Source organism: Cetorhinus maximus, chromosome 11 (genome assembly GCF_964194155.1).
Source record: "Cetorhinus maximus chromosome 11, sCetMax3.hap1.1, whole genome shotgun sequence".
NCBI classification, from domain to species: Eukaryota; Metazoa; Chordata; class Chondrichthyes; order Lamniformes; family Cetorhinidae; genus Cetorhinus; species Cetorhinus maximus.
Genome location: NC_135889.1, coordinates 90,139,799 through 90,162,481, shown reverse-complemented (window position 1 = coordinate 90,162,481; position 22,683 = coordinate 90,139,799). Strand labels below are relative to the sequence as shown.

Below are 22,683 nucleotides of genomic sequence, written 5' to 3'. Positions count from 1 at the left end.
CTCCTAAATCCACCATTGGGGTTGCTTGTCAGGGAGAGGGTTTAAAGCATGCTACGATAACATAGGTTTTGCTCAAAGCAAACAACCGTCAAAGACTGCAGAAGACTATTAAATTATATGAGCATTTATGATTAACTGCCATAAAATGTAATTTCATTGGAAATTGTATAGGGATTTAGAGTAAGGTAACAAAATTGTTGTTAATAAATATTCTATATATTTTTTTCAAAGGTTGCCAATCAAGTTGTTCAGGCATTGCTTACACAAAAGGTGAGTCTATTTACTAACCTCCTACATACACCTCGTCTAATTGTTAGAAAGTCAACATACACAAGATTAGGAAGTGAATCACAAATTGAACAACTTGCTACATTCTATGAGAAGGAACAAAAATGAGGTTGTGAACAATACAAATGATGTGATGGCACATCTCTTTTAATGGCTAGGATACTGATTATGTCATTACCCTAACATGAGCCCCGAGCAAATTCAGGCACAATAATTGAACTGAGTACAGTCCTTTATTGTAAATGATGTTCCATTGGCATAACTTGCATTTTAACAGGCAGTGACTGGATTGGAAAAACTGAGGTTCTCTGCTGGTCACTTATGACCTCAGTCAGAATTGCTTGTGGAGGAATTAAGCAGCAATGATGTGGCCCTTCTTTTGAAGGGAGGGAAAATTAGTGAGTCATGACAAATCACATTCCTCTGATTCAGTAGGGCACAATAAAAGATTGTAAGCAGGTGGGAACATTATTGTCTGAAGTATCTTCTTGTGTTAGAAATAAGTAAATCTGCAATGCAATATTTATGTGCACTTGTGAAAGCCAAATACCACTATATGCTATTGTCAGCAATGTATGTTTCTATGGGTTTTAGCCTCTTTAGGATGATCTTCTGAATTAATCAATTAAACCAGCAGGGAGGAAAATAAAAGCCATCAAATTTAACTAATGTATGTTCATGGCTTAATCATGTGGATTTAAAAAAAAAATCTGTACCTCAGTTTTAGAATTATTTGTTCCCTTTTGTTGGGTTCTGTGTTATGCACTGTCCTTCTGTCAAAACAATGGTGTTGAATAATTTAATCTATTCATAACAGTGGTTAAAACTAACATGGAATGTGTCATGTAAGTTGATTCTAGCTATTTGTTTCCAAAACAAGTGTTTAAAACTCCCTTCATGAAAACAAGGAAGTAAAACAATAGTGCATTATAGAGCCATGGCCCAGTCTAAAGTTGGGGATAAAGGAGGTTCATATTGCAACTCACTGGTCAAAAGCACTGTGAAAATTTATAGCATCAATTGAACCCATTTATTGAGATTGTATTTTTTTTCATTCTTCTGTATCAATTCTCTGAAAAATAGAAAATTTTAATTACTCAAATATTTCTGTAACTCTCTGCTACAATAGGATTTGAGGGAAGAGTGCCTGAAACTGCGCACTAGGGTATTTGATCTTGAACAGCAAAATCGAGCATTGAGTGTTCTTTTCCAGCAGAGAGTTCGGCTAGCCTCTGATTCACTTCTACAGGTATGCGTATTTATATCAGCTATTTTTTTTTTCTGTCAGAATTCTCATACTAATTTTTAGTCATTTTTCAAAGGGCTAGATGTCAAACTAGATTAATTGGTCAAAAATTTGAGATAATGTAATTTTTCAAAAATGCATACTGCAATTCCTGCTTGTTGCAATCAAAGGGCTTTCATAAATGTGTCCTTATCCTTTAATTGTCAGTACTTATAAACACTGTTATTAACTGGAATGTAATAAATTATGCAAAGAATCAACTGATCAATGTGAGGATCAGACACAAATAAAAATAAATGTCCTGATTAAAGTTCTCCGATTATACTGCTGTGGTGTTCAAATACTTGGTCAATGGAGGAAATTACTTCAGAACCTGATTCAGAAATTTATGTCATAAAATGTAACCTTAGTCTGTCATTCTGGAAACACATTATGAAAATGAATATGCTTGCTAATGTATGCTTGCCTCAATAACTAGTTCTTTAATTGCATTTTGTGATTTGAATACATAAAACAGCAAGAATGTGTGACCGCAGTTAAACATTCTGTAGTCATGATAAAACACTGAACAGTCTAATTCACTCATAACATTTTCTACTTCAGTGAAAATACTTCATTGTGACTACTTCAGCAAAAGGGTCTGATGATCCATAGGGCAATTGTAACAAACTATTGATTGAAGTAGACATTATTGACCAAGATTGTTGACACCTGCTATTGTAACTTAAGGGAAATAATTTACTAATTACAATTTGTGAATTACAATCTATTTATTTCCTATAGCCTTTACCTCTGGACTTAACTATTTAAGTACTCTCCTGGACAGTCTCCCACCTACATAAACTTGGCCTCACCAAAAACTCTGTTGCCCATATCCTAAATTGCACCATGTCCCATTCCCCCGTCACCACAGTGATTGCTGACCAAAGTTAGCTCCTGGTCCAGTAATGCCTCAATTTTAAAATTTTCACCTTTTGTTTTCAGATCGCTCCATGGCCTTGTCCCTCCCAATCTCGGTAATCATCTACATGCCTACGAGATCCCTGCGCTGCTCCAATTCTGGCCTCTTGCACAACTCTGATTTAATCACACTGCCATTGATGGCCATGCTTTCAGGGCTATGTCTAGGCCCTGAGCTCTGGAATTGCCCTCCGAAATCTCTCCACCCCCCCCAGCTTTGTCTCCTCCATTAAGACTCTCCTTGAAACCTACTTCTTTGACCAAGCTTTAGGTAATCTGCCCGAGCATCTCCTTACGTGGCTCAGTGTCAAATTTAATTCTCCCGAATGCACTTCAGAAACTCTTTCCCCTCTTTGCCCTTTATGCTATTATTATCCCAGTCTATATTAGAACAACTAAAATAAAATAATGATAATGGTTCTGAAGAAGAGTCATACGGACTCAAAATGTTAACTCTGTTTCTCTCTCCACGGATGCTGCCAGACCTGCTAGGTTTTTCCAGCATTTTATGTTTTTATATCAAATTTAGTTTGATAATACTACTGTGAAGAGCCTTGGGACATTATAGTATGTTAACATTGCAACATAAATATAGTATGTGTTTTTCACCAGGAGCAGGGCTGCTGCTGTGTCAAGTATAAGGATAGTGTGCTTCAGTGTGTATTCAGTGAGAACCTTTATTGAACTGATGATCAGATGCCTGCCCCCAGAGGCAGAGTGCCTCATGGCAGAGTCACATGATTATGGGAAGCCAGTTAGGCAATACAGCATTGCATTTCCAAAACCTAAACATCCCCTTTGTCATATAAAAAAGATACAAACATCCCCTTTTTTATCTCAGTGAACAAAAGACACATTTGCATGCATGATCCTGTGTGACTGTGAGTTGCCCAAGTTACCCACTATATACCCACTGTCCTCATGCATTGACAACTGTTTGGTCTATTAGTCAGTCTCTGCACATGCATTGCGCACATAGTCTTTTAAAAAATCACAGAATCATAGAATTTTAATGACACAGGAGGAGGCCATTCATTGTGTCTGCACTGGCTCTCCAAATGAGCATTATGATCTAGTGTGATTGCCCTGCCTTTTCCCCCTACCCCTACACATTGTTTCTATTCAAATGATTATTTAATCCCCGCCTGAATGCCTCAATTGAACCTGCCTCCACCACAGGCATTTCATTCCAGACCCAAACCACTCGTTGTGTGAAAAAGTTTTTCCTCACATCACATTTGCTTCTTTTGCAAATCACTTTAAATCTGTGCCCTCTCATTCTTGATCCTTTTACGAGCAGGAACAGCTTCTCCCTATCTACTCTGTCCAGCTTCCTCATGATTTTGAACATCTCTATCTAATCCCCTCTTAGCCTTCTTCTCTCCAGGAACCACAGTCCCAACCTCCCCAATCTATCTCTGTAACTAAAGTTTCTCATCCCTGGAACCATCCTTGTAAACCTCTTCTGCACTCTGTCCAATGTGTTCACATTGTTCCTACAATGTGGCGTCCAGAACTGTACAGAATACTCCAGCTGAGGTCTAACAAGTATCTTATATAAATTCAGCATAACCTCCATAAACCGTGTAGGTCTCTTAATGGAACGGGTGTGTGTGGACATTGACTGTTCATCTGAGTGATGTTCCTTGTCCGGAGAGCGTAGTTCCCATGGCACTTGTTGTCATGGTGTCTATTGGTGTTCCATTGCTGTTGTTGGGGACTCATGGACCTCTGGGATTGATGGTAGTTCTGTACTCAGTACAGCTGGTGATATCCCATCTTTCTGACTGGCTGGTTGGAGTGAAGGAGCAGCTTCGTTAGCTGAGCATATATGCCTGCGGTTGTGCCTGTATATCTGGTTGAGTTTTTTCAATTCCTCTTTGAACTGTCAACTGTTGAATTGTGGTTCATTCTTTCCTCTTTGTACCTTTGTGTTGTCCCTGAAATGTGTTTGTTCAGATCTCCCACAGCTTCGTTCATTGAAGACTTCCGTTTATTGTGCATTAGCAAAGGTATAGGCTCAGCTGGAACCATGCCCTTCAACTCTTCCAATTCAGCACTGATGTGAACATTTCCCTGTAGAACATGTACCTTCTGCTCATGCATTTCATTGCACTGACATGATCGGCAACCATCTTGTGGTTTACTTGAATATTGTCTCCCTCTGACTGAAGTCGTCTGTCTCCCTCTCTCTGGAGTCTTTTGTTTCCCTCTCTCTGGGGTCTTTTCTGCCCTTTCTCTGCTGGCACGGTTAAGATTACTAGCCCAAGGTCAGACTTGCTGCAGCTGAGACGAGTGGCTGTTGCATCCCATCTATGACCTGGAACTCAAGATCTTCCTTCTTGCCATTGCACTGGGCTCTCAGACTAATTTGGCTGCTCAGTATGAGTCTTGTGCCATGATATAGCCTCAATCTTACTTTTGATTACTTCATTTTCGGATCGCCATGTTGAGCCACTTCACACAGATCCGTGAAGGTCATTATGTTGCATGATGCACCTGTGTCTATCTGACACTTCTTGTTCGCTTGATACTTTCCCTCTGGGGTCATCATTGTAACAGTCACAAACCATTTGTCACCTATGGACTTGACTGAACCAACCTGTTGTAAGGTGTATAGTTCTTCATCAGACTTGGCTGCTGATATCTCTCCAGTGGCCATCTGTATGGGCTTGTTTTTCCTTTTTCTGGTCAAACATTTGTGTGCAAAATGATTTTGCTTCTGGCAGTTAAAACACTGTTTTCCCCATGGTGGGCAATCCTTCTTTTCCCGTGCATGCTATCCCCCACAGTATTTGCATCCTGCCCTTGTCTGCGATTGCTCAACTCTTTTGGCTTGGACTGTCTGTCAATATAATGTATCTCTTGGTCGGCTCTGCCATACATATGCTCTAGCTGTTGCTTCACAATGTTTGCATTTTGACACACATTTATTGCTTTCTTTAGTGTCAGTTTCTCATCTTTCAGCAGACTTGCTCTCACTGAGAGTACTCTCATACCAATCAATCTTTAATCAGATCATCTTTAAGCTATCCAAATTCACATGATTCTGCAGCTGCATTACTGCTTTGACGTATTGTTCAATGGTCTAATTTTCACTCTGAACTCTAGTGTTGAAAGCATAATGTTCAGATGTAACCTTCACTCAGGGTTCAAAATGTGCATTCAAGGCTTTCAAAATCTCTCTCATCTTTTTTCTTTGCTTGTCTGTTAGATTTGGAATGGTATACACTTTGTAGCTGATCTTCCCCAGTAGTGTTAGGAGTGTGGCCACTCTTATCGGTTCAGGCTTGTTAACTAAGTCTGCTGCAATCTCATAGCTTTGCCATTATAGGTGGAAAAACAGCCAGTTTTTCCATGCATCATTTTTCAATTGAGCTGGGGTTGGGATTGGAAAATTTACCGCAGCCATTTTTACTCACTCAGTAATTTACTTGCAGCCTCTGTCTGCGTTTCCTTTAACCTTTTTCTCTGTAGCCAGTAATTTTACTTGCAGCCTGTGCGTGCTTTTCTTTTGCCCTTTATTCAGCAGATTTTTAAAAAGATTTGTGCTTTTTTGTGTACCTTTCATATGCAGCCTTGCAGCCTTCGTCTGTTTTCCTTTGCTCTTTTCAGCAGCTTTTTATTTTGCAGGTTTGAACCATTCTCTGCTCCTTTTGTGGGGTTCAAATTCTATTTTTTATTCACTTCTGTACACCATGTTTCAAGTGTAAGGACAGCTGTACTTCTTCAGTATGTACTCAGTGAGAGCCTTTATTGAACTGATCTTAAGATGTCTGCCCCCAGAGGCAGAGTGTCTCGTGGCAGAGTCACATGACTATGGCAAGCCAGCTAGTCAGTACAGCATTGCATTTCCAAAGCCCAAACAGATGCTACCAAAGGTTTGCACATTTGGACATGTTAATTCTGAGCAGAATCCTTTTCTCTCTGGTGCCTCCAGTCTCCGTTAAGTATAGCACATTGGTATTTGTTGCCCCCCTTCTTGCAGATGATGCTGAACTTAATTTTGAGGCCCTGGTGGTCGTGCAACTATGGGAGCAGTATGACTGCTCAATTTAAATACTTCATTTCTTTGCTGTCTTAGACCAAGCAAATCAGATTGAAGACAAATACCTAGACAATAGAATTTTGCTTTTGTTAGCATTAAAATAAACAGGCAATTAGCTCAAAAACCTGGTGGGTGATAAGTCTTTATGACAGTAAGCACAATTATAGTTCCTTCATATTTGGCATTGTTTTCCAAGTTTTCTTTACCTTCTATACAGTAAGTGCTTTGCCATTTGTTAGCTCCAATAAATTGTTATGTGAGGGCATTTTTTAAATAGACTCCTTGCATTGACATAACATCACCAATTAATTTTTCAAGACAATTGTTTCTGGTGCATACAATCAGTGTTTTTTAGCACTGGAATGGAGGACCTATTACATTTGCTTGTACAATTGTTGAAATTCAGATGTATAATTAATAAGTGCATTGAGTAGGAACTATGTATAATTCACACGTAGTTAACAGGGTATGATGATTTGGAAATCCTGTTTTGCATCTGACGTATATGGAGTTAGAAATGTCTTTTATATACATGGGAAGGAAGGTGTGAAAATTACCTTTAGCTAAAAGGGCATGGAGATTGAGAAATGATCCCAAGTACAGAAGAACAGGAAAATAATCAGGATGATCTTTAAATAATGTCTTGCTACTTGAAATAGGAGGAGATAATGTGGCAAAGTGGGTAACATCCCTGCCTCTGAGCCAGAAGTTCTGGCTTTGAGTCCCACTCCAGGAATTAATGGCCAAGGAAGGTGCATTCATATTGCAGCCAAGCAGGTTGAGTATCAACTTGCAAACCATTCCAATACATGCCAATGGCAGGCGGTTAGAGTGGCAGAGATTCCTGGTCATCCATGCAATGGAAAGAATGTTGGAGCCTCTACCATCACTATCCCTTGCTCCAGACTACAACATGCATGTAAAAGCACATGTTACCACAGCAACCCTGACTGCCTGAGTGAACTGTAACACAGCACCACCAATTGTAATAGAGAAGTATCTGTGGAAAATTAAAAATATGTTCCTTGATCTGTAATGGTAGTAGATAATTGAATATCTCATGTGTAGGTTGAGTGCTTCTTTTTCCATGGTAAATGTTACTGTTAACATACTCCAGAGATAGAAAGCGATGATGTAGAAGATGATTTCTCATATACAATAACTTTCATGACATAAAGCTTTTAAGGTTGAAATATATTCCAAGGCACTTCACAGAAGAGTAATCAGTATGAATGGATGCCAAGGAAGAAACATAGGAACAGGGAACAGGAGTAGGACATTCAGCAATCACCCCCACCCCTTCCCTCGCAAAAAGCCTCTGCTATCATTTAATTCAATCATGGTTTATGTGTATCTTAACTCTATTTAACAACCTTTGTTACAAATCTCTTAACACCTTCACCTATTAAAAATTTATTGACACAGCCTCAACAGATTTTTATAGGACAGAGATCCAGATTGTCATGACTCCATTGTGTGATGAGGTGCTTCCTGGCATAACCCCTGAATGGCATGATTTTATTTTTAATGGTATGCCCCCTCGTTCTGTGGTCCCCCACCAAAGTAGGAGATATCAGGAGGGCTGACCAAAAACATTGTTGAAGAGGTGGATTTTAAGGAGAGCTTTGAAGGAGCAAAGAGAGGTGGAAAATTTTAGGGAGGGAATTCCAAAGCTTAAAGCCTAGACAGCTGAAGGCACAACCACCAATGGTGGAGTATTTAAATTTGGAGATGTGCAAGAGGCTGGAATTAGAGGTGCATGGATATTTTGTAGGTTTATAGGGCTAGAGAAGTTACAGAGATAGAGAGGGGCGAGGTCACAGAGGAATTTGAAAAGAAGATAAAGAATTTTATTATTTAATTTTTGTTTAAGCAGGAGCCAATGTACGACAGAGTACAGGGCTGATGGATGAACAGGACTTGGTGCAAGTGAGGATACAGACAGCAGCCTTTTGGATTATTTTAAATTTATGAGGGCGTAGGGGATTAAAGATGTACGGTCAGCCAGGAGCTTGATGGGAACGTCAAGTCTGAAGGTAACAAGGGCATAAATGAGGGTTTTAGCAGCAGATGAGCTGAGGCAAGGGCAAAGTTGGGCAGCGTAATGGAGGTGGAAACAGGTAGAATTCATGATGGTACAAATATGTGCTCGTCTTGGGGTCAAATACGACATCAAGGTTGTGAAAAGCCTTTTACCCAAAGGCAAAAGAATTGACGGTTGCTATCATGGGTAAGATGAACTTGGAGAAGATATGAGTGGCGATTGGAGAAAAAAAAAGAAATATGTAAGTATGAGGATAAAGTTGGGAGGGTCTGTAGGCAGATTTGACTTGGTGGTGAGATGTTGGGTGGAGGTGCAGTGCAGGGGGTAGAAGCAGAGGCAGCTGCAATGTAACTAGTTACAATGAATAATTAATCAATCGTATAGATTTTCACTTTTTACTTGGACCTGGACATCCTCATACAATGAAGCTTGAAAGAATGATTTGTTCAGCGAGTTCTCAAATTTTGTTGCTTCTATTCAAAATATGTTTTAATGGGCTGTAACTTCCGAGCTCCAGGGCGTCATACCTGGTTGGGGGGGGGGGTACCCCAAAGATGCACTGGGAAACCCCACCCCCCAACCCCGGAAGTTCCCAGATGAAATTTGCACAGCAATTGCCTGGGAAGAGCAAACTTCCCATGTGCAATTGCCCTGCACTGGAAACTGTCCGAAAATTGTGATTTAAATCACAAACTTCGGATGGCTCCGACGGTGTTACATCAATAGTTGCCCAGAAAAAGTTAGATGAATTAAACCTGGGTAACTATTGTACAGGTCCGCACCTACTCTCCCCTCCCGCCAATGACCCCCCGCACCCCACCACTACAGGACTCTCCCAGACCCCGACGAGACATGGGACTCCCCCACTGCACCACCGCCCCCCACAACCACGGGACCCCCCTGCCAAAGCCTGACCTGACCCGACCACCACCTCCCTCTAGGCCTGACCTGACCCCCTCCCATCCCACCAAATCCTCCTCACTTACCTTATACACTTACCTTGTCAAAAACCTTTAAACCTGGCTGGACCTTTCAACTTATCTGGTTTACGGTAAAAAGGGGGCATGGCTTACTTACCTTTGACTCTACAGCTCTCAACGCTAGGCCCTGGGGATGTGCTGCACTGCCCAGATCTCGCCCAACCTGAGTGGGAAGGTTGGGCCAAATAGGATCGGCTGGATTTTCAGGCAAGTTCTTTCGAGCGCAGTGGCAAGCCAACTCAATTTCCACTCCATTGGAAGTTACTGCCCCCAAGTATTTGCTATATTTAGTAATGATGTGATTTGTGGTTTTAGTTAGACCCTGTTTGTCTGTGTCAGAGGTGAAACCTTGATTGTTGAGATACAAATTTCGAGGCCTGGGAAAGGTATAATAGCAGCTTGAGAATTTCCTGCGAGTCTCAGCATTACAGTGTGTTTCTTTCTTTACTATAGCAGTAGAAGATTTGTCCTACATCAGGTTCAAGCTCTGTTTTATAGCATTCATCTTTATGGATTTTCAGATGATAATTATACTTGAGAAATATGTAATAAAGTGCACATTTATTTCTCAGAGGATAAACCACCTTTTGGTTCTCAAAGGGTCAACAAAATCCGATCATCGTTCAGTAGATAATATGAAATCAAAATAAAGATTACATTTTATCCTTTTCTTTTCAGCTGATAGATTAAGGAGAAAGCCCAATAGGAAAAAGTCATAAAGTAGTTGTAATAAAGGTTCTTATCTTGCCTTATGTTTTGGTAAAATGAAATCTAATCAAAAGCGGGATTGCTTGCAGTGCCCTGAGTCAAGTGATGCAAGAAAGGATACTAAATAAAAGTGCGACTTTTACAATTTTTGCTCTATTTGCACTGAGAATATACTCTACAAATTCAAATAGCTATTAAGTAAATTAACATGCTGCAGACTGTGCAGTATTTACACTTGATAGTTTTGAAAGCTACAAAGGATTGATTGGCCCATACTCATAATTAGTGTCACACATATCTGAACAACTATTTTGCATTGTTTTGATGAAGAAAAAAAAGTGAAGATTTTATGATTTTAAAGTCTGGTTTCAATTTATCATACACCAAAGTGACTGTATAAAGTATAGCAACGCTAGCTAAAGTGACCAGTAGAAGAACTAACTATCAGAAATTCAGTTCTTTTGTTGAGATGAAAAACCTTGGGTGGATTTCCTGCTATAATAATGGAGCTATGAATTATTGTTGTCTATTAGATTTTACAGTTTTATATCAAACTCTGGCTTCATTAATATTTCAGTAGCATAGTTTATAAAAAGCAAATGTATGAGATCATAGTGATGTTCAGGACAGAGTGAAATTGTTCTTTTAAAACAGTTTAGATTTTTTTTGCATTTTAGGGTTTAGGGAAGCAATTTATTTTGGAGAAGATTTTCATAGATCTACATTCTCTAGATTCTCTATTACAACGTACATGTCTCTGAAATTGCAATGGTTCAGGCTTGCAGAATAACAACAAGGCCATTGGCCTCCCAAGGTTTTTCATCTCAACCAAAGAATTTCTGATAGTTAGTTCTTCTACTGGTCACTTTAGCTAGCGTTACTATACTTCATACAGTCAGTTTGGCGCACGATAAATTGAAACCAGACTTTAAAACCATAAAATCTTCACTTTTTTCCTTCATCAAAACAATGCAAGATAGTTGTTCAGATACGTGTGACATTAATTACCATTATTAATCAGACAGCAACTTCCGATAATCACGGATGCACAGTTAAGTGTGGAAATCTGGAAATTGCCATCCAGGTTGCCCTGTTCCTTCACAAGCTTAACTACACAGGTACTTTGCCAAGAGATTCAAATTAATGCACTAGCATAAAGTTGGGGCACTTAGTAGAAATGCACCAGAAAAATATGCCAAAATAGGTTGGAGTTTCATCATTCAAGCCTAACTGATTTTTTAACGGCATAATGTGTCTTAATTACTGCCAAACCACCTTGCTGGCACAGAAGATTAACTTCTACAAGTACAGAATCTCATTCTTGCAGATTTTATTAATTGTTGGAGATTTAAAAGTAATAAAATATATAAATTAATTGTACTTTTTACTTTTCCCTTCTCTCTTTATTTTAATGGCATCTTCCTTTCGTTCTCTTAATGTGCTTTCAGTCCATGATTTTATTGGATTAAATACTATAACTTAAAATTCTTGGTATAGATTTTATGGGCTGGTCCTGCAGAAGCATAGTAGAAGGCAGGTCTGGGAGAAAAATTGGAAAATAGCACATTGGGACAGCTTCCTGATGGTAGCCAGAATACCCTGCTGAGGCCAAAGCCATTCATTTGACTGGAGGCAGCTTCCCCACAGCAGGCAGGAGTCAATCAGTGCCTCCGCTCTATCACCCCATCATGGACTCACTGGGATACGACGGCCTCAGCTGGAGGCCATTTTGTGGAGGGGTTACCCCTCCGCACCGATGGCCTGACAGCTGTGGCCATGAGGACTTTTTAACTTCTTTACAACTTTGCAGAGAACATCTCAATTTTGGGGTGCCCTCACAGTTCCCTGCCTGAGTCAACAGCGCCCACCTCTCCCGGTGGGACTACCAGGTGGACATTGCATCAGGCCCTTGAATTGGGCCTTCTACCTCACTGGTCCATCCACCATCCTTAATTGGATGGGCACTGGAGGCTGCTACTTAATTGATTGCCTCTGGGAAGATTGTGAGCACGTCTTGCCACAGCCACTTCCAGGTTACCGATGTGGAATTGAGGCCTACGTCAGAGCTTTGATGATCTCAGAAAAATTCAGCCATACATCTCAGCAAGGACTCTTTAGTCTGGTTGAGGAGATAAGCCCTTGTGCACCCTCTTCACATAGTTCTATTATCCCCTGTAGAGGTTGCTGGGCGGTTTCTGCTCTCTGGTTACTGCAAATCAGTGTAAAAGTGTAAGTGCAATGAATGGCTAGCACTGATAACAAAATCTGGGCCTATATGCAAGTATTACACAGTTTAAAAACAAAAAGCTAAAAGCTACTGCGGATGCTGGAAATCCAAAACAAAAACAGAATTACCTGGAAAAACTCAGCAGGTCTGGCAGCATCGGTGGAGAAGAAATCAGTTGACGTTTCGAGTCCTCATGACCCTTCGGCAGAACTGAAGTATAGTTAGGAGAGAGGTGAAATATAAGCTGGTCTAAGGTGGGGGGCAGGGGGAGAGAGAAGTTGAGGGTGGGGTGGTTGTGGGGATAAGCAAGCAGTGATAGGAGAAGATAATCAAAAGATGTCACAGACAAAAGGATCAAAGAGGTGTTGAAGGTGGTGATATTATCTAAGAAAAGTGCTAATTAAGAATGGAAGGCAGGATACTCAAGGTACAGCTCTAGTGGGGGTGGGGTGGAAAGACTAACAAAGTTTTAGTTTTAGATTTAAAAATAATGGAAATAGGTGGGAAAAGAAGAATCTATATAAATTATTGAAAAAAAAGGGGGAGGGGGAAGAAACGGGGTGGGGATGGGGGGAGGGGGAGTTTAAGATCTAAAGTTGTTGAATTCAATATTCAGCCCGGAAGGCTGTAAAGTGCCTAGTCGGAAGATGAGGTGCTGGAGAGATCTTAAACTCCCCCTCCCCCCATCCCCACCCCGTTTCTTCCCCCTCCCCCCTTTTTTTCAATAATTTATATAGATTCTTCTTTTCCCACCTATTTCCATTATTTTTAAATCTAAAACTAAAACTTTGTTAGTCTTTCCACCCCACCCCCACTAGAGCTGTACCTTGAGTATCCTGCCTTCCATTCTTAATTAGCACTTTTCTTAGATAATATCACCACCTTCAACACCTCTTTGATCCTTTTGTCTGTGACATCTTTTGATTATCTTCTCCTATCACTGCTTGCTTATCCCCACAACCACCCCACCCTCAACTTCTCTCTCCCCCCGCCCCCCACCTTAGACCAGCTTATTTCACCTCTCTCCTAACTATACTTCAGTTCTGCCGAAGGGTCATGAGGACTCGAAACGTCAACTGATTTCTTCTCCACCGATGCTGCCAGACCTGCTGAGTTTTACCAGGTAATTCTGTTTTTGTATTACACAGTTTATCCGGTTGAGATTAGTTTATTCCTCTCTTCCATGTGTTCAATTGTATATGCACAAACAGAGTTTCTGTCACACTTTTAGCAAAGTTATCGCAGTAGAGTGGGAGCAGCTCCAGGGATACCAAGAAAATTCCTAGCTATTGTTATTTTCTTCCTGTAATGCCCCTATTTATCAAAGCTAAACTGCAATTGGCGTCTTGATAGATTTATCTACCTGTATTTGATCCCCAAATTCTCTATGATGAGCCAAACCTTGCAATAATTTTCCATTAGTGTATTAGCCTTGGCTCAATGGGTAGCACTCTCACCCCAGAGTTTTTTTGTGGGTTCAAGTCCTGCTTGACAGCTGATACGCTACTGCAGCACTGAGGAGGTGTTGCACTGTGTGAGGTGATATCTGTTAGATGGACCATTAAACCAAGGCCCCTACTGCCTCCTTGAGTTGATAGCACTATTTGAAGAAGAATAGGGAAGCTTTACCCAGTGCCCTGACCATTATTGTTCTCTCAAACAACACCACTGCAAAACAACAGATGTGATCTAGTCATTATCGCATTGCTGTTTGTGGGACATTTCAGTGTGGAAATTGGCTGCCACACTTCCTACTGTTGCAGATATCTAACTCATAATTCAAATGTTTTAGAATAGAATTTTTTTGATAGAAATTGAAGTTTTAGCAGTAGATAAATGGGGCATCTAATTGAGAAATTGATAAACAAACCTGAAGTAAATGCAAATTCAAACAAGTTTGGAGTTAATTACAGTTAAAGGATAACCTATGCCTTTGCAGTGTTCTATGCCCAACCATCTTCAGCTGCTTCTTCAATGACCTTCCCTCCTTCATAAGATAAGAAGTGGGGATGTGCACTGGATTGCACAATGTACAGTACCATTTGCAACTCCTCAGATACTGAAGCAGTCTATGTCAATATACAGCATGACCTGGACAACCTTCAGGCTTGAGTTGTTAAGTGGCAAATAACATTTGCACCACACAAGTTCCAGGCAATGACCATCTCCAACCAGAGAGAATCTAACCATCCCCCCTTGACATTCATTGGCATTACCATTGGTGAATCCCCCACTGTCAACACCCTGGGGTTTACCCTTGACCGGACACTGAACTGGATCAGCCATGTAAATACCATGGCTACAAGAGCAGGTCAGAGGCTGGGAACTCTGCTGTGAGTAACTTACCTCCTGACTTCCCAAATACTGTCCATCATCTACAAGGCACAAGTCAGAAGTGTGATGAAATACTTTCAACTTGCCTGGATGAGTGCAGTTCCAACAACACTCAAGAAGCTTGACACCATCCAGGACAAAGCAGCCCGCTTGATTTGCACCCCCTTAACCACCTTAAACATTCACTCCCTCCTTGAGTGCACTGTGGCAGCAGTGTGTACCATCCATGACATGCACTGCAGCAACTTGTCAAGGCTCCTTTGATAGCACCTTCCAAACCTACGAGCTCTACCACCTAGAAGGCCAAGGGCAGCAGATACATATGAACACTACCACCTGCAAGTTCCCCTCCAAGCCACACACTACCTTGACTTGGAACTATATCATCATTCCTTCAATGTCGCTGGGTCAAAATCCTGGAACTCCCTTCCTAACAACACTGTGGGTGTACCTATGCCACATGGACTGCTGTGATTCAAGAAGGCATTTCATCACCACCCTCTCAAGGGCAATTAGGGATGGGCAATAAATGCTGACCCAGCCAGCGATGCCCCCATTTTGTGCAAGAATGAAAACAAATCTTACACAGTCATGAGTAGAGTTGTGAAAGAATTAAATAATAGGGGTCTCCTATCTTAGCATAATAGAACCAGAAGGTCTGCCCTTACTTCAATAAAATAGTTAAATTATGTTTGTAGTTCCTGGTTGTAAACAAGAGAGTTCCTTACAGGGTCAGAAATTCTGACGGCAGGGTGGGGGGGGTGGGGGGCAGGGGGCGGGAGTAGCGGTCCACTAGCAATATAAATTATTCGTACAAGTTACGAATCAAAGAGTAGCTTGGAAGGTAAAAGGATTCATTTACATTTCTGTTTGAGAGCATCCAAGAGCATGCCACATCATGAAGATGGGATGTGGGGTTGGAAGATTTCTTTGTTTAGTTTACCTGTGTGTGTTTGCTGACAGAAGCAGGCAATTCCATTCAGTTGGGGTTTCATAAGGGAAAAGCAGCTGGAAAACTTGCAGCTGGTAGAAAAAATCTACGATGATCCTCGAAGAGCTTTGTGACAGAAAGCAGTCAGTTTGAATTAGCACAGAAGAAGCTTTACAGAATCTCTGGGGCAGACTGGGCAGTCTGTGTGTCCCAAGCCAGGAAAAGGAGCTGAAGAGTCCACAGTCATGAGGTATTTAAAGGAAATTTGAGGACTGCTTAGCCAAAAGCTAATGGAAGGGTCCCCGTGTAATTTAACCTTGAGGAATAGATGGAATACAGAAGAGAATTAAAGTAAATTCCAGAGGGCTATGCATACTTTTTGGGTTGGTCCCAGAGAAAGTGAACGAACCTTCAAGATTTCATAAGATAAGGGAACTCTTGAGGGGTGGGGTGGGGGGAGGAAGTAAAAGGTACAACTTAGTTAATAACATAAGTATTTATAATCCTTGGTGTTGTTAATAGTGCTTGCTTTATTTAATTTCTCTTTATATGCACAATAAAGTTTTTTTAAAAGAACATGAAATCTTGTAGCATAGTTCTGTCCATTAATTGCTGGGTGTTCAGGTTTCTTCTTTAAACATGAATGACCCTGATCAGGATTATAACACTACATTGCAGCAGGGCTGGCTTAATTGTTGTAAAGCATTTTGGGACAAGCTGGGGTCATGAAAGGCACTATATAATATTTCTGCTTTTTAAATTATTAAATATAAACTCCCATTCCTTGCTTTTGTGTCAGGAAGTATTACCTCACAATTACCCATATTAAATTTCTTCCATTTATCTGTTTATTGCATTAACCTGTCTATTGTAATTTCTAATCAATACACACATACAAGTCAACCATTAGCATTTTAATCTGGCAGCACATGTCAGCTTTTAAGTCTTTCACTAAAAGGTCTGCTTTTTCACTTTGATTGAAGGATATTTACATTTATCTCCAAGTTTTCACTTGCCACAAGATCTATATTCAAGATTGTTTTTGAGCTGTCAACTATTTACGAGTAGTTGATCAGCTTTTACTGGTTTTCTAGGTGAATATGCCTGTATACCTTTAGCCATTATCTAAAGATACATCTTCCATACATACTTTTAATTAAAGTGCTGCTAATTTAGATTGTTACTATCTTTCCAAAGCATTAAAAACTTCAATTTAGTTTTAATCCCCATTTACGCAAACAATTCTATTCTTTCACCCTTTCAGCCTTATTAATTTACCGGAAATGATTTATTTTGGACTGTCTCCATCTTGCCTGTCATGATAAAAACAGAATTACCTGGAAAAACTCAGCAGGTCTGGCAGCATCGGCGGAGAAGAAATCAGTTAACGTTTCGAGCCTTCATGGCCCTTCGGCAGAACTGAAACATAGTTAGGAGAAGGGAGAAATATAAACTGGTTTAAGGTGGGGGGGGGAAGAGAGAAGTTGAGGGTGTGGTGATTGTGGAGATAAGCAAGCCGTGATAGGAGCAGATAATCAAAAGGTGTCACAGACAAAAGGATCAAAGAGGTGTTGAAGGTGGTGATATTTGTCTAAGAAAAGTGCTAATTAAGAATGGAAGACAGGATACTCAAAGCACAGCTCTAGTGGGGGTGGGGTGGAAAGACTAACAAAGTTTTAGTTTTAGATTTAAAAATAATGGAAATAGGTGGGGAAAGAAGAATCTATGTAAATTATTGAAAAAAAAGTGGGGGGGGGGAAGAAACGGGGTGGGGATGGGGGAAGGGGGAGTTTAAGATCTAAAGTTGTTGAATTCAATATTCAGCCCGGAAGGCTGTAAAGTGCCTAGTCGGAAGATGAGGTGCTGTTCCTCCAGTTTGCGTTGGGCTTCACTGGAACAATGCAGCAAGCCAAGGACAGACATGTGGGCAAGAGAACGGGGTGGAGTGTTAAAATGGCAAGCGACAGGGAGGTTTGGGTCTTTCTTGCGGACAGACCGCAGGTGTTCCGCAAAACTGTCGCCCAGTTTGCGTTTGGTCTCTCCAATGTAGAGGAGACCGCATTGGGAGCAATGAATGCAGTAGACTAAGTTAGGGGAAATGCAAGTGAAATGCTGCTTCACTTGAAAGGAGTGTTTGGGCCCTTGGACGGTGAGGAGAGTGGAAGTGAAGGGGCAGGTGTTGCATCTTCTGCATGGGCATTGGGAGGTGCCATAAGTGGGGGTTGAGGAGTAGGGGGTGATGGAGGAGTGGACCAAGGTGTCCCGGAGGGAACGATCCCTACGGAATGCCGTCGGGGGGGGTGAGGGGAAGATGTGTTTGGTGGTGGCATCATGCTGGAGTTGGCGGAAATGGCGGGGGATGATCCTTTGAATGCGGAGGCTGGTGGGGTGATAAGTGGGGACAAGGGGGACCCTATCATGTTTCTGGGAAGGAGGAGAAGGCGTGAGGGAGGATGCGCGGGATATGGGCCGGACACGGTTGAGGGCCCTGTCAACGACCGTGGATGGAAAACCTCGGTTAAGGAAGAAGGAGGACATGTCAGAGGAGCTGTTTTTGAAGGTTTTCCATCCACGGTCGTTGACAGGGCCCTCAACCGTGTCCGGCCCATATCCCGCGCATCCTCCCTCACGCCTTCTCCTCCTTCCCAGAAACATGATAGGGTCCCCCTTGTCCTCACTTATCACCCCACCAGCCTCCGCATTCAAAGGATCATCCTCCGCTATTTCCACCAACTCCAGCATGATGCCACCACCAAACACATCTTCCCTTCACCCCCCCTGACGGCATTCCGTAGGGATCGTTCCCTCCGGGACACCTTGGTCCACTCCTCCATCACCCCCTACTCCTCAACCCCCACTTATGGCACCTCCCCATGCCCACGCAGAAGATGCAACACCTGCCCCTTCACTTCCTCTCTCCTCACTGTCCAAGGGCCCAAACACTCCTTTCAAGTGAAGCAGCATTTCACTTGCATTTCCCCTAACTTAGTCTACTGCATTCGTTGCTCCCAATGCGGTCTCCTCTACATTGGAGAGACCAAACGCAAACTGGGTGACAGTTTTGCGGAACACCTGCGGTCTGTCCGCAAGAAAGACCCAAACCTCCCTGTCGCTTGCCATTTTAACACTCCACCCTGTTCTCTTGCCCACATGTCTGTCCTTGGCTTGCTGCATTGTTCCAGTGAAGCCCAACGCAAACTGGAGGAACAGCACCTCATCTTCCGACTAGGCACTTTACAGCCTTCCGGGCTGAATATTGAATTCAACAACTTTAGATCTTAAACTCCCCCTCCCCCCATCCCCACCCCGTTTCTCCCCCGCCCCCCCTTTTTTTTCAATAATTTATATAGATTCTTCTTTCCCCACCTATTTCCATTATTTTTAAATCTAAAACTAAAACCTTGTTAGTCTTTCCACCCCACCCCCACTAGAGCTGTACCTTGAGTGTCCTGTCTTCCATTCTTAATTAGCACTTTTCTTAGACAAATATCACCACCTTCAACACCTCTTTGATCCTTTTGTCTGTGACATCTTTTGATTATCTGCTCCTATCACAGCTTGCTTATCTCCACAATCACCACACCCTCAACGTCTCTCCTCCCCCCCCCCCGCCCCCACCCCCCCCCCCACCTTAAACCAGTTTATATTTCTCCCCTCACCTAACTATGCTTCAGTTCTGCCGAAGGGCCATGAAGGCTCGAAACGTTAACTGATTTCTTCTCCGCCGATGCAGCCAGACCTGCTGAGTTTTTCCAGGTAATTCTGTTTTTGTTTTGGATTTCCAGCATCCGCAGTGGCTTTTAGCTTTTTGTTTTTGCCTGTCATGATATCTAGCTGCTGTTTTGTTGACCTGTTTGCTAACTTTTCATCTCAGTTAATTAAGGCCAGGTACCTTTTTTTATCTTGCTGAACTTGCCTTTTACCAATCCTGCAGCCTTATCTTTTACTCTTAATTATCTTTTCCTGTTCACACATAGAACCTAACTATATCGTGGTCACCATTTTCCAATTGTTTTCCTAGTCTGTCATCAGCTATGTGCCCCATTCATTTCCCAGAAACAACACAAGCAATGCTTCATTCTTTGTTGAACAAGATACATATTGATCTCAGAAATAGCTGACCGTATTCTAAAAGGCTTTTTATGCTTTGACCACATGCATTATCATTATTCCAGAACTTCTTGGGATAGTTGAAATCCCTCAGTGTTGTTCCTCCATAACACTCTGAACTGTCTGCACATCTCATCTCCACTGTTCACATCAAAAAAACAGGGTGAATGAATTTCACACCTTATTCCATGCAACTAGAGAGCATTGGAAACACATATCTTTTCTGCTTGTGCTTATTTCTTTGGCTGCAAACAGGAGCTGTTTATAGTTTGTTTGGCACATTAAGATGCGTTGCAGGATGATTGCCAAGAGTTTGAGCTTTTGGTTTAGGCTGGGACGGGGAGCCAGTAGCTGGGATTTGAGGCAGAAACCTGTATCATTAGGATTCCACCCATTTCTTACTCCGGGCTGGGACAAGGCATGGCCTGGATCCAGAATAAGCAGTTCCAAAAAGCTATCAAGGGGTGTTGTAAGGGGCTGTTTGAACAAGCGCACTCTTCTTTCAGAAGAGGGTGAGCAACTACCACCCCACTCCCCCCAGAACCTCCACTGCCAATATTTCTAAGATTGTTGGTGAAGGGCATGGCAGATGTCAAATTCTAGCCAGCTCCAACATCAAGCTTGGCTACAAGTTGGCCCTGAAAAAATAGGGAGGTGAAGTAGAGCCTGTACCCTTCTTCCTCATTCCACAGAAATGCAACTTCTAAGATTTTTTTGTGGCCATTTATCAAGTGAGTGGTCTTCAGCAGTCTTTTTAAGTATCACAGTTTAGACTGCTCAAGGTTTGTGCCACAGACAGAATATATGTGTTCCCTCACTGTTCATGATCAGTATGTTTTGTGATGAAAGTGGTATGTGTTTTCTTACCCTTAGATTGTCTATCCCAATTAAATAATTCCAGCAGTAAGTTTTTATGAGTTTTAAAATAAGGAAGCTTATTTATTCTCTCACACTTACCCGGAATTAAATGTGACATCTCACAATGCTCCCACAGACACAGATTAGTTACAGGTGAAGGTAATGTACTGTTACATTTTATAATTGTCTTATTCTCTGGTTTATGATTTCCAGCTTACATGTGGCAGGCCTGTAGTTTCTTGGTTGATTACGAAGCTTTAAAGTTGAAATGAGGGTCTTGTAAAGCGAAGGATTCTTAGCAGGCTCTTAGGTTTCTTGTTGTCGAATTTCTAGGAGGTTGGTGCTCAGATAAACTTGAAGTTGGAACAGGTTGGGGAGTCCTTCTCTCTGTTGGGATCTCCTGCTTTCAAGGTATTGCTGTTAATTACCTTGGCTGCTTGGTGACCTGCAGCTAATTTGTGGTCTGGCTTTCTGGCCACAATAAACTGTTGATTACAGATTGTTCCACCAGAAAGCCATTTAATCAGCTGACTGATTTTAAAACAGACAACAACATGGCTCCCTCATCATGTGACATTTGCAAGTTAAAAGTCCTTTTTCCAAAAAAAGGGGTGGGGTTTTATGTTGATTCTAACATCCTGTGTTGTTGTATGACACCTTTGAGATCTACCCAGTCTAGTTTGGATGATGAAAACCATCATAATACAATGGAAGGTTGATAGTGCCCATTCACTGCCATTTGCAAAGATTGAGTTTTGATGTTCAGAGAGACAGGCAGGCTATAAATTCTATAGTCCTTTTATGTTGGTCTATCTTTTAACAAAGATAAGTGTGAATTCACCAGATATATTTTTTTCTTCTTTATTTGTTCATGGGATGTGGGTGTCACTGCCTAGGCCAGCATTTGTTGCCTATCCCCAATTGCCCTTGTTCAGAGGGCATTTAAGAGTCAACCACATTGCTGAATGTCCATTTTTAATTAGGTATTTGCTTGAGACATTTGAGCTTGTAGCTCAAATGCCACATGATTTGCAGCAGTCATTTTAATAGCTTGTTTGTGTCCAGTTCTTAAAAGTATTGACTGAAAGTCCATAAGAATCTGAGGAAAGATACTTGGTGCAACAAAGTGGAGCTTGCACCAAAATTTTCATGTGATGCAACCATTATTAATGTGCTAGTGTTTATGCCTTTGCTGGTCCTCTAGTTGTTTTAGTCCCTGAGAACAATGGGCTGGATTTTATGGCCCTCCACTGGCGTGTTTGAAGGTTGGGGGGGTGGGTGCTAGTAAAATGCAGCGCATGGCCAAGCCATTGCCTTCCTACTCCTCACTCCACCTGTCTTCCATTTTAAGGAGATGTAGGGGAGGCGTCAGGCAGCCTTGAGCTTATTGAGGTCCTTAAGTGACCTCAGTAGCATTTACTGGGCTAGCTGGTGTCAAGAGAAGAAGGGGGGAACCTACTTTTGGGGGTCCCCTGTCACCATTGGAGGCAACAACCCACCCCCCCACTCATTAATACTCCTTCTTTAACCCTGCCCCTCAGCAACCCCACCCTGGCTCAAACCCGGGTCCCTGCCTCCCTCACCTTCCTCACTGGGACCTGGCAGCCAGGCTCCCACTCATGCCCGGACTTACCTTCAGTCCGACTTCCATAACCTCCTTCTTTAGATTCTGGCTGTAGTCCCAGCAGTGGTCACCGCTTGAACCTGTTGCTGCTGGGATTACAGAACTGCCAGCCAAATTGGATTAGCTGGCAGCTCTCTAAGGCAGGACGTCCTCCCCAGATGGGGGTGAAAGTCTCACCCTGAGCCAATTAACTCTCCGCTGAGGACAAGATACTGCAGGGCAGCTGACTTTTTCATGGGCAGGCTCCCGATCGAATTTTTAGTCAGGGGGCAGGGAACATGGCACCCTGTAAAATCCAGCCCAATGTCTCTAGAAGCAATCAGGT

The 22,683-nt window shown here is 41.9% G+C and overlaps 1 protein-coding gene across 5 annotated transcripts in view; it reads left to right on the top strand.

The window, feature by feature from the left end:
* The window catches only part of LOC144686773 (nck-associated protein 5-like), a 673,917-nt gene that overhangs the window by 469,010 nt on the left and 182,224 nt on the right, over window positions 1–22,683 (top strand). For all 5 annotated transcript variants that reach the window (XM_078552424.1, XM_078552429.1, XM_078552425.1 and 2 more), the window contains 2 exons: window positions 232–270; window positions 1,418–1,537. In XM_078552424.1, the coding sequence (XP_078408550.1) occupies window positions 232–270; window positions 1,418–1,537 (159 nt within the window). The remainder of the gene's footprint in view (window positions 1–231; window positions 271–1,417; window positions 1,538–22,683) is intronic.